The following is a 12,906-nucleotide window of genomic DNA, read 5'->3' on the forward strand; positions in this document are numbered from 1 at the left end:
CAGTTGCCAAGATGTTGTCTTTTTTTTTTTCTTAATGTTAAGCTTCAAGCCAGCTTTTATACTCTCTTCTTTCACACTCATCAAGAGGCTTCTTAATTCTTCATTGTCATAGGGTGGTACTGCCTGCATAGCTGAGATTGTTTCTCTTTCTCCAGGCAACCTTAATTTTGACTTTTGATTTGTTCGGGCTGGCATTTCACATAATGTACTCTGCTTCTAAGTTAGATATATCCTTGTGACGGTATACCCTTGTCATACACCTTTTCCAGTCTTACACCACTCAGTTATTCCTTGTTGGGTTCTGTTGCTTCTTGGCCTGCACATAGGTTCCTCAGGAAATAAGTGAAATGATCTGGTACTCCCATCTCTTTGAGGATTTGCCACATTTTGCTGGGATCCACACAGTCAAAGGCTTTCGTGTAGTCAGTGAAGCAGGAGTAGGTGTTCTTTTTAGAACTCCCTTGCTTTCTTCATAATCCGGTGGGTTTTGGCAATTTGATATCTAGTTCCTCTGCTTTTTCAAAAACCAGCCTGCTCTTCCAGTAATTATCAATTCACATACAGATGAAGCCTAGCTTCCAGAATCTTAAGCATACCTTGCTGACACATGAAATGAGCACAATTGTTAGGTAATTGACATTCTTTGATATTGTCCTTCTTTGGGATTGGGATATAAACTGATCTTTTCCGATCCAGTGAGCCACTTTTGAGTTTTCCAAATCTGCTGGCTTATTGCAACACTTTAACAGCATCATCTTTTTGGGTTTTGAATAGCTCAGCTGGAATTCTGTCACCTTCACTTGCCTTATTGTTAGCAATGTTTCCTAAGGCCCACTTGACTCTATTCTCCAGGAAGTCCGGCTCTAGATCAGTAACTGCACCATTGTGGTTGTCAGTGATATTAAGATCTTTCTTGTATACTTCTTCTATATGTTCTTGCCACTCCTTCTTACTCTCTTCTACTTCTTAAATTCCTACCATTTCTATCTTTTATCATGCCCATTTTGACATGAAATGTCCCCTTGAGATGTCAGTTTTCTTGAAGAGATCTCTTTGTCTTCCACATTTCATTGTTTTCTTCTTTTTTTTTGCATCTCTCATTTAAGAAAACCTTGTGTCCTGACTGTTCTCTGGAATTCTACACATTCAGTTGGATATATCCTTCCCCTTCTCCTTTCCCTTTTGCTTTCCTTCTGTCCTTGACTATTTGTAAAGCCTCATCAGACAGCCATTTTGCTTACTTGATTTTCTTTTTCTTTGAAATGTGTTTTTAATTGCTGCTTCCTGTATAACATTGTGAACTCTGGTCCATTGTTCTTCAGGCACTCTATCCACCAGATCTAATCCTTTAAATCTATTCATCACTTCCACTCCATGTTCAAGCTGCATGTAGGATAAATAGGAAATAATTAATAGGAGGAAAGCACTAGAATTAAGAAGGTTGGGGAAGACTCCCTGTAGAAGGTGGTGTTTTAGTTGGGACTAGAAGCCAGGGAGGTCAGTTGTTGCAGGAGAGGAGGAAGAGTCTTCTGGGCATGGGGAACAGCCAGAGAAAATGTGTGGAGCTGAGCGATGGAGTGTCTTGTTTGTGAAGCAGCCAGGAGGCCATTGTCACTGAATCAAAGAGTAAATATCCTGAAGACTGGAAAGATAGGAGGGGGCTAGGCTATGAAGGGCTTTGAATGCAATCAGAGCATTTTGTATTTGCTCCTGGAGGCAATAGGAAGCCACTGGAGTTTATTGAGTAGGGGGGTTGACATGATCAGACTTGCATTTTAGGAAAATCTCTTTAGTGGGTGAATGAAGGATGGATTAGAGTGGGTAAGAACTGAGGCAGACAGGACCGCCCACTCCACCTTCCTGAAAAAGTAGGCTATTGCAGTAATTGAGGCATGAGGAAATGAAGGCCTGCACTAGAGTTGATGGCCCTGTCAGAGGACACAAGGGGACATATTCAAGAAATGTTGCAAGGGTGAAATTAGCAGGCCATGGCAACAGCTTGGATATGGGAGGTGAGAGAGAGCAAGGAATCCAGAATGACTCCTGAATTGTGAGCCTGAGGGACTGGGAGGCTGGTGTTGCTGTCTACAGTAATGGAAAAGGTCTAGATATGTGGAGATTTAGGGAGAAAAACAGTGCGTTCTGTTTTGGAGATGGTGAGTCTGAGATGCCTATTGAACATCCAGTTCAAAATGTGTGAAAAGCATTTGGAGATGTGAGATTGGAAGTCAGCAGAGATTGGGGCAGGCTGGGTAGATTTGGGAATCATCAGCATAGAGATGGGAGCTGATGAGGTCACCAAGTGAGGTTGTAAAGAAGGAGGAGAGAAGGTGACCCAGGACAGAACCCTGAGGGACACCTGTGGTTAGAGACCATGATCTGGAGGAGGATGTAGCAAAGGAGAGAGAGAAGGAGCAGTCACGTACATGGAAGGAAAGCCAGCAGAGAGAGGTGTCCTGAAACCTAGAGAGAAGAGAGTATCCAGGAAGGGGGGAGTCATTAGCAGTGTCCGAGGCTGTAGAGAGGTCAAGGAGAATAAGGATTGAGAAAAGGCCATTGGACTTGATAACTAAGAAATCATTAATAACTTTGGAAAAAGTGGTTTCTGTGAAATGATAAGGTTGGAAGCCAGATTGTAATGGGTTAAGAAGAGAATAAGAGGAGAAAAAGTGGAGGCAACTATTGTAGACAGACTTTTTGAGGAATTTAGCTACAAAGGGCAGAAGAGCTGTGGGATGATAGTTAGCAGGGAAGGATCAAGTGAGGATTTTTTCGAGATGAGGGAAGAGAATCCCTTTGTCCTCCCTTGCCATACTTTCACATTCCCTTTTGTGTTATAGTTATTTGTGTACTTGTCTGATCTCTTCCTAAATTTTAAGCTCTGTGAGGTGCCATATTTTATTTTTCCTTTTATTCTCTTTTGGATCCAGCACAGAGACTTGTACATATTAGGCACTCAATAAATATTTTTTAATTGAATTGAGTTAGCTTATGTTGGTAATTTCAGTTCATCCTGTGAGTTCTATGACCCCTAATTTTGACTTGACCTTTCCTTGTATCTTGTGTGTTACTGCTGACCATGATGGATTTTCTTTTTCCTTTCCTTAATTTTTTTTTATATGGATGGGAAGATACGAAAACCAAGTTATGTATACTAAGATTATTTCTCTGCAGTTTGTTGATGATAGTAATAGCAATAGCTTATATTTATCTAGCACTTTAATGTTTATACAAACTGCTTTTCTTACAACAAACACACAAGGTAGGTAGGTTGTATATTATTATCCCCATTTTATAGATGATGTTGGTTTGTGCAAAGTCACACAAGTGGCTACTCTCAAAGCCATCAAGATTCTAACCCAAGACTCCTGATTCCAAATCTAGGGTTCTTTCTAGCAAATCACACAACACCTCCTTGGGAGCTACTACAGAATTCTGAACCCTCCAGAAGTTTCTTAGTCCTCCATGAAGGCTCTTCTTGGGCCCTAAGAAACTTACTTACCTTGTCTAATCCTTAAGTGGGATCAGGAGCCAGAGAAGGTGTCATTGTAGGTACCATTCAGGAGCATAGGAGTCAGGTAGCTACCACATCAAATTCCAGACACCTACCGAGACAAGAAAGCCTATAAAAAGCTTTGAGATGACTTGAGAAGTCTACATCCTTCAGCTTCTGCTAGGGCAGTACACCTTTAGTGAAATAAACTTGCTGGTAAACAACCGGGATTTAGCTCTACCTCACCATGCTGTAGTAACAATTGTTGTTTCTTTGACTGATTTATTAGAAATCTCATGTTGTTTCCAAACGTTAACCATTTTGTAATGTTATACAGACCTCTAACTCCAGAAGAAATTGCTCAAAGGCGGGAGTTTTCGAGAAGAAGGCATGCTGAAAAGCTGGCTGCTGCTCAGGGACAAATGCCATTGGAACCAGCTCTTGTTGGAAGTGCATCTAAAATCTGTCCAAAGAAAGAAGAGACAAAAAGTAGTGTTGTTGTTGTATTACTCTATATTTAAGAGGATTTGTGGGGTTAACCATTTTTCTTCCATAATTTGAAAAGCCTTATTTCGAAATAAATCAGCCCTTACATCTGACCTCTATAGACGTATTCTGATGCCTTGTCATGGAGGTGGCCCTGGGCTCTGCAGGCCGTGTGAACAGGGCACAAGATTTGGCATGTTGTGTCCAGGGAGAATAGTTTTGAGTACTTTTCTAATGAGGCACTTTTATTTCTGGCAGGGCATGCATCAGCTCCAGTAAGTTCAGAAAGCTGATAGCCTGGTGCATTTTTCCAGCCATGACAATTCAGAAAGAACATCTACTGAGGCACAGAGCATTTGCAATCCAGGTTCCGTAGGGGAAATATCCTCACCAGTGAGATGACAGGTCTTAAAATATTGCAATGCATAGTATTTCACAGTTTTAAAGAAGTCTTATGTATACAATCTCATTTGATCCTGACAATCCTCATCTTAAAGTTGAGGAAACTGAGGCAGATGACTTGCTTGAGTCACACAAGTAGTATGAGTAGTGGAGACCGGACTCCTGAGTTCATTGGTCTTGCCATAAACTGCCCTGGCTCTCTTCATTTGTGTGTGACCACAGTAGTTGTTTATAAAGTGAAATGCACAGTTTTGACTTGTGGGGTGTTGCTAATAGGTTGTCAACACCAACCTCACTTCACATGCAAAGATGGGATTTGTTACATCATTTTAAAAGTATGTGCTCCTGCTTGATGTGGTGTGGGACTTTTGGCCCTCTCCAAACTTACATCATCCTCTGTTTCTCTTATTTTTGTTAGGCCCTAACCATACCACTGCTTTTTTCCTAAATTTTCTCCCTCTTTTCCTTAACATTTCTTACCTGATGGTTGATCAAAATGTGTAAAATTACTATTTCCTTTCGCTCTTCCCCTGTCATTCCTTAATGATAATTATCAAATAATATTTTACACCTATTTTTCCTTTAATTAGATGATGAGCAGCTGACCAATCCAGTTGAGAGTATCACCTTAAAACCTGTGATTCAGGAAGCAGAGGACAAAGATTCTTTCATTGCTTTTGCTCGGGTGTTTAGTGGTGTGGCTCGAAGAGGACAGAAAATTTTTGTCTTAGGACCCAAATATGATCCTGCTGAATTTTTGCAAAGGGTAAGAATTGGGGCTAAACTTTTATCCTATTGTGTGGTCCTTCTTCTTTCCAAATGTCTCGAATTGGTTTTGGGTCTGCTAAAAGTTGAGATCCATGTTGTTTTTAAAAAGTTAGCCTTGAATTTGGAAATGAGTACCATCATCAGGGAGTGAGCCCAGGACACATTGGCTCCACTTCAAATCAATACCAAATTTCTTCTGTAACTGACTCAGATTTGGTATGTGTTGCTTATCTCTCCTTCTTAGTCCTGTTAGAACAAAAAGTCACATGTGTTAGGTAACTGCAATTTTGCATTTAAATCTAAGGTTCTTTAACACTGAGCTGCAGATTTTTTTGCGGAAGTATCAGTTGCACTTTAGAAAAACAATAGAGGGAAACCACCTTCTGTTACTTTGGGACTGTGAGATGTGGCAAAGTGTGGAAAAACACTTTGGTCTCCTGGGACTAAGACAACCCAAAGCAGGCATTGTGAGGCTTTGGCAAGACAACTGATAATGGTTACATAGCATGGAAATTGAGTTAGATAGGGCTCTATCACTGGATGGATACTGTGGGATTTGAGAACAGCAAAAGTAAAAAAAAAACACAAGATAATTGTACTTTTGAAAACCACCCTGTATGTCTTGTTCACAGCTGAATAGGCAATGAGTAAGGGGCATGACTTACCCCTGACTCACACCCAGAAGGGAGTGTGGAAGAGGCAGAAATAGGAAGCACAAGTCACTGTCAGATCACCTTGATGCTGAGTCAAGGTCTGGATCACCTGGACAGTTTTATAAGTTTCCTCTTAAATTAGTAAAACTGATTCCTGGACATGGTAAGCCTAGGGTCTGTTGGTCAGTGTAGGTAAAGAATGTAGGTGAGTGGGGGTAGCAACTTACTGTGGGTCCTGACAATAATCTTGACTTTATTTTTGTATTGAAAACTTTTTATCCATATTAAACATTTTATCCATACCTCTCAAATTATAACATAAATTAGAGGACTCTTGTTTTTTATATACTCTGATTTAGCAAGAAGCACTTTAAGTGTGTGTGTGTGTGTGTGTGTGTGTGTGATTATTCTTATTAAATTGTTAAATGTGGGGTAATGAGATTTATGAAAACCCATTTGTGATTATCTTGGTGGTTTGGTTTGCATATAAATTTTATGATATAATTGCAAATTCCTTATTATTAAGTATCAAGTACTTCTTTTAAACCTTTTTTCACATTAATATTTGGAAGCTAGAAGTTTGCCTAGATGATGTAAGGGATTTTTGTTTGTTTTTTTGTTTAAAAGTCTTGATCAGATGTTACAAAGATCATGACCACCTGGAATCATCCCTAGTGAATGGTTTCCTATTACTTTGGTAATGTTACAGCATCAGTGCCTGCCTGACCTACTAAATGAAATATTCTTGAAAATTCAGATAAGGGTGACTGAAGTTTGCATGGCCCACATAGTAGAAAAATAAAATTAACTATTCCCCTCCTCTTACTGGCAGTGATAATCCTTTTTTGGGGGGGGGCATTTGGGGTTAAGTGACTTGCCCAGGGTCACACAGCTAGTAAGTGTCAAGTGTTTGGTCTGAGGCCGGATTTGAACTCAGGTCCTCCTGACTTCAGGGCCCATGCTGTATCCACTTTGCAACCCAGCTGCCCCTGTATTAACTTTAAAGGGCTGTATGACGGGAGCTCTTATTTTTAACAACTCTTGCTGTATCCAAGGGGCACCTCCATGACCTCTGGCCCTAGTTCTGAGGTTGAAAACAATGCTCTATCCACTGTGCCACCTAGCTGCCCCAGTGATAATCCTAAAGTACAGATCTGACCCCACCCCTAAGCACAATGCCTGGTACATAGTAAACACTTAATAAAATCTTGTTGGCTGACTCTCACTCTCCTCTCAAGAAGTTTTATGCCACCCTATTACTTCCAGGATCAAATATAAATTCATGTTTGGCATTTTAAAATTCTTCACAGTTTTACCCTAACTGATCCTTCCACGCTGATTATACATTACTCTCTGTTGGCCCTTCATGCTGTTCTACATCCCTTGGTACAGACTGTCTGCCATGCCAGTGATGTTCTCACTCCTCTCCTCTGCCTTATGAACCCCATAGTTGAGAGATGTAACGAAAATGTTTGTTCCCATCAATTTGGAGCAAACAGCTAGAAAAGTAACCAAGTAAAACAGGATACAGTAAAACAGGTCTTATCTTATTTTGCTGATAGAATTTAGTAAGTAGGACAAGGGTTAAGCTCATGCTTAATAGGCTTATTAATAACAGCTTCTCCACCTCCAGGAGGGGCTAAGACACCATTTTCTGAACAAGGGATGTATGAAGGAGAGAAGACATGTCAAGGAGTAGATGTGTAAAGTTGTACACTCTAGAGTACTCAGCCAATGAGGAAACAGAATAGGAATTTGTGGCCGGGATTTGAGATAAATAGTGAACTCCTGCTTTGGTACAGTGTGTCCTAGGCCGTACAACACCCGAGGTTGCAACTTCATAATAAACTTCATCCCTCCTGATCCCGAATGAGTTATTTCTCACAATAGTTCCAAGGACTAGCTCAGTTTCCACTTCCTGCAAGACCTTTTCTGATTCAATCAGTTGTTAGTCCCTACCCTCATTCCTTTCTTCTTCCATTCTAACTCCGGTAAATTACCTTGTGTTTATTTTGTGTTTCCTCCAAAGAGAACGTTTCCATTTTTGTTTTCATATCTCCACACCTAGAATAGTAGCTAGCACATAGTAAGCATTTGATAATTCATGTTTAATTAAATTATTTTCACCTTCTCAGACTCATCACATTCCTAACCCTGTGTTTAGTTTCTTTGGACCCCCATTCATAGGAGCAGTACACATACATATAGGTTGCTTTGTTGGTTTGACCTGTGTATGCAGAGGGTCATGCTGTATATGTTCACAAGAAAGTCAAGTCAAAAAGGATTTTTTAAGCATTTACTTTGTGTCAGGCAGTGTGCTGAGGATTCAAATAAAGGCAAAAATAATCTCTGCCCCCCAGTGAGCTCACATTCTAATGGGAGAGACAGCATGTAAATTACCAGGTACACATAAATTCCATACCCCGTAGATGGAAGGGGAAATGAGGGACAGTTTCTGGGTAATTAAAAATCAATTTATTAATCAGACTAGCTGATAATCAGTAAGCTGATAGTCATGGGTTTCTAGTAACCAATAATACCTTTGGAAAAGGAAGTGCCCCTGAAAGGTGAAAATCAGCCCTGATCAGTTAATGAGGGAGTGGACTTTCAAATGAGGAGGTGAGCCTTCAGCTCATCCTGCTGAAAACCATGGCTTGATCATCAGACTTTAGCTGCCTCCAGCAGTCTAGACAGAGGAATCCATCTCTACCCAAACCACTCTGTTTCGTTTTCTCTTTCATGGGCTCAGTTACTCTAGACTCCAGTGGAGGGGTGCAAGGGCATAGACTTGATGCTTTATGGCTGGAATTCACCTAGATTAGGTTCTGTTTACATTCTAAACACAAGTAAGGTTTCCTAGTGGAGTTGGGTGGGCCCAATATCAGGGAGCGTGTTCCTGGAGGATTTGGGCAGTCTCATCTATAAGCAATGTTCTTCAGAAACTGACTGACTTACGGGGACTGGTCCCTGAATGAGAAATAGAAAAAGACCTTAATCCTAATTTAGTAATTGATTATTAATATAATAAAAAAATAATAATTTCTCTCAAAGGTAAACTTAGAGGGGAAGGTACTAAGAGCTGGGGGAGAGGGAGAGGGATCAACCAAGCAGCATATGGTTACCGTGCTTCTGGGTTGATTCCACATAGGCAGATAAATATTGTTTTTCTGTACTTAGTTATCTTATTTTTCTCTTTTGGTGTGTTCTTGCTTTGTATCTCTTATAAGCTGAAATAGGCTTACTTGCCTATACGGTAGACCTTTGGGAATTTGTCTTTCCTAGGCAGCTAGGGACAGAGTACTTTTTGGACTTGGAATTAGGAAGGCCTGAGTTCAAATCCTGATTCAGATGCTTACTGGCTGCATAACCCTGATCAAGACACTTAACCTATGTATTACCTCAGTTTCCTCATCTGTAAAATGAGGATAATAATAGCACCTACCTCCCAGGGTGGTTGTGAGGATAAAACAAGGTAACATTTGTAAAGTGCTTTGCAAACCTTTAAAGTGTAATGTAAATGCTAGCTATTATTATAATTCTCAAGAATCCTCTAAGTTAATAGTTCTCTTGATTTTCTGACTTTAGCCATCCAGGTTGGCCCAACATCAACCCCAAAATCATAACCTCATGTGGCATCTTTTATTTACAACTTTCATCAGGTCACTTCCCTGCTCAGAATCTTCCAGTAGTTCCTACTACCTTCAAGTTGAAGTTAGACTTCTTAGCTTGGGCTTGAGGTCCTCTGAAATAGGACTGCAACTTTTCTTTCTAATTTTATGTCGCTTTAATGTCTAAAACCTTTTCCTCTGCTCCAGCCGTAATGGCATACTCACTTTTCATGGGATATATTTTGTGTGTCTTTGCTCAGTTTGCAGTATCACTTTGCTCAGACCTTTACCCCACTGTAAGACTGACCTTGTTCCTTCTATCCATCTGAGCCCTAGTCATACTTTATGATTCTTTCCTATCCCCATAAGTAGATCTTTCCTTTACCATCCCTGCTCCTACCAGGCCACAGTGGTCCTTTGGTGGAAGAACTGATTATTTGTACCACTCCTTGTCCTCTACCATCATGTGTTGTTAGCTCTCTTTTTATGTGAATGCATCTTGTCTTCCCAAATATGTTTTAATCTCTTAAAGTTAGGGACCTTTCTTTTTTTTAATGATTTCTTTTTATTACTTATTGCTTCTAGCACAATTCTTTGCACGTAATATGTTTGCATAAATTTTTTTTGATTGATTGGAATGGGTACATTTTCACTTTTTATGGAATCATTCTTAGTTTATAAAATGTCTATTTACCATCAGTCATTCTCTTTGACCAGGTACCTTTAGGCTTTTCGGCTTCTCCAGATGATCTTCCGTCAATTCCCCATATGGCTTGTTGTACTTTGGAAAACCTCTACCTTCTGATGGGAAGGGAACTAGAGGATCTACAAGAAGTGCCCCCAGGCAATGTACTAGGTAGGACAGTGCTTTTAATTTCTCTTATTTAGCAAATAAATATATAATACATTTAAACATGTAAAGAAAATCATTCTGCAAAATAGTTCTCCTTCCTCACATTGCCATTACTGTCTTTTCTCTGGGATAAGCCTTCTATTCAGTGGAATGGGCAGCTTTTTAGAAGACCTGAATTGCCTGGAAATGTTATTTAATGGCTCATTTAAATTATTTTCTTTCTCTCCGATCATCATTTTTGTCTGGCATTTCCTCATTACCTGTGACTAAAATTATCCATCCATTTCTATGAGTTTTCTTCCTTATTATCTAAGTGAGAAATCTCCAGTCATTTGGTACTTCTTCCCTGCTCATGATTTGTGTGTTCACATTTAAAATTACAAATGAAATAGTTTTCCATTAAAACATTTCTTTTTTTTTTTTTTTTTTTTTTTTTTTAGGCAATTGGGGTTAAGTGACTTGCCTAAGGTAACACAGCTAGTTAAGTGTCAAGTGTTTGGTCTGAGGGCAGATTTGAACTCAGGTCCTCCTTCCTGACTTCAGGGCCGGTGCTCTATCCACTGCGCCACCTAGCTGTCCCCATTAAAACATTTCTTAATGTGAACTTGATAGACTTAGATTTTCAGGTTCTCCTTCTTACCTTCATTGCAACTGAAATTTGTTGAGGGTAATTTCTTTAGTAGGTCTTTGTCCTGAACTTTTATGTTGCTAAGTTATAGGGCCCTTTACTGTAAATTACTTGAGTTTGAATAAATAGTGTAGCTAGTCTTTGGTCTTAAGATGCCCCTTTGTGTGTCAGTAGACATTTATCTGAATCTTAGAACAGCTAGTTTAGAAACATTTCCTGAATTATTTTGACTTTTAGGTGTATAAATACACACCTGCTTATGAACACCTGCACACAACCTGCACACAACAAGCATAATTATCTAATTGGCTTATGGAGTCATGTCTTTTCCATGCCTTTCGAAGCTTGCTTTTCAGTGTCTGTGAGTTTTATGGACAGCAGTTGCTAACAAACTGCTGGTCATTAGGAACGGGATTAGAAATAAAATAGAAAATATTATTCTGCCCTTGTACAAAACCATGAGAATTTTGCATCTGTATCAAAGCCTCCTATTGTTGCAACCACATGTTAACACAGATAAAATGGAACTGGAGAAGGTCCATAGGTGGTAATTTAAAAAGTCAAACAAAATGACTGACCTGAATGTGAGGACAGTGTAACAAAATTAAGATTTTGAAGCCAAGTGTATAGAATCATGAATGATATGGGTAGGATAGGTGAACATGGACTGTTTTTATCATGTGATCAATACTTGCACGAACCCCTATCATCAAGATCCAGATAGACAGTATAATTTAGTAAAAAGAACCATAAACTGGGTTCAAGTGCAGGTTCTGCTAGTCCCTAGCTGGATGACCATGAACAGATCCTTTCACTGGCCTGGGCCCTAGTTTCCCAGTCAGAGTAATAACAGAGACAGGCTCAGTGATCTCTATGATACCTTGTAGCTCTAGTGCTCTGTGAGTTCTTTAGAGAAATAATTTTACTCTAAGTAAAGTAGAGTCAAAGATCAGATTTCTCCTTCCCTGAGATATTTCTGAAGGATCAAAAAGCAAACAAACCAGGTTTGTTCATTGAAGATATTTATTTAGTAGTTGTGCAGAGTTCTTCAGCCATTGTCACCAAACCATCTCGAGCAGGTAGATTGTCTCTTCAAAGCCTGTCCGTTACCTAGGCTGTTCCACTTGTTCGTTGACGAACATATAGTGATTAGGAAAGTTTGCCACAGGTGCAGTCGTCGTGGAAGCAGCAGCCATGTCTGAAGCCAGGACACAATGTCACCTAATAGAAAGCAAATTTCCAAATTTAGGAGTAAGTTCAGTCTAGGGCTGAAAGGCAGGCCATGCATTCTGGTGTATTATGAGGTGGAAGGGGTAGGGCAACTCAGAAGAGAGACAGCAGCAGCTCAAAATAATGAATGCTGGGATGCCAGCCAATAGTATGTTGGGGTGAATTTTATTGATACCAGATGTGTCAGTATAGTTTTATCCACTTAAAAATGCTTTATCTTTTCACATGTGGGTATGAAATGGAAAGGAGTCAACTCATAAGTTGGCTAAATTTGGCCTAAAGAATCTAGTGAGCATATATATTTTGTTTTCTATTTCTTTTTACCATGTACGTGGCAGGAGCACATTTCACAAGTTAAGTAACGGGGTCTTATTGTGATTTGGACAGACCTGAAGTCTCCACCTCCTTTTTCTCTCATTAATTAACATTGTAAAAGGTACCAGTTCACTTTTTAAAATGCAAGAACTTTCAAAATAAGATTGATATGGCCATTACCCATATGCTTCTCATCAAAAATGGTATATGACATCAGATTTATCCATCCCAGATGTAAATTTTTGTTGAAAAAAGTAAATGAAAACATTATATAACTTACTTGAACAATTCAGCATTTTATAGACAAGAAACAAAGCAAAAATTTCTTTGACTTTTGAAAACACAGGGGTTCACATTTGGCTTCTGCTAAATTCATTTGAAGATCTTGTAATGATATTGATAGTGTACAACAGTTTTTTGCTGTCTGGAAACAGTTGATTTAGATTTTGACTTCACCCGCTTGCTTTCTG

General features: G+C 39.5%; 1 protein-coding gene across 2 annotated transcripts in view; it reads left to right on the top strand.

Annotated features, from left to right (window-relative positions):
• The window catches only part of EFL1 (elongation factor like GTPase 1), a 207,480-nt gene that overhangs the window by 74,184 nt on the left and 120,390 nt on the right, over positions 1–12,906 (top strand). For both annotated transcript variants that reach the window (XM_027852151.1, XM_027852152.1), the window contains exons 13-15: positions 3,831–3,982; positions 4,972–5,147; positions 10,128–10,266. In XM_027852151.1, the coding sequence (XP_027707952.1) occupies positions 3,831–3,982; positions 4,972–5,147; positions 10,128–10,266 (467 nt within the window). The remainder of the gene's footprint in view (positions 1–3,830; positions 3,983–4,971; positions 5,148–10,127; positions 10,267–12,906) is intronic.

The sequence above is a fragment of the Vombatus ursinus genome, unplaced genomic scaffold (assembly GCF_900497805.2).
Source record: "Vombatus ursinus unplaced genomic scaffold, bare-nosed wombat genome assembly UNPS02009205.1, whole genome shotgun sequence".
Taxonomy (NCBI): Eukaryota; Metazoa; Chordata; class Mammalia; order Diprotodontia; family Vombatidae; genus Vombatus; species Vombatus ursinus.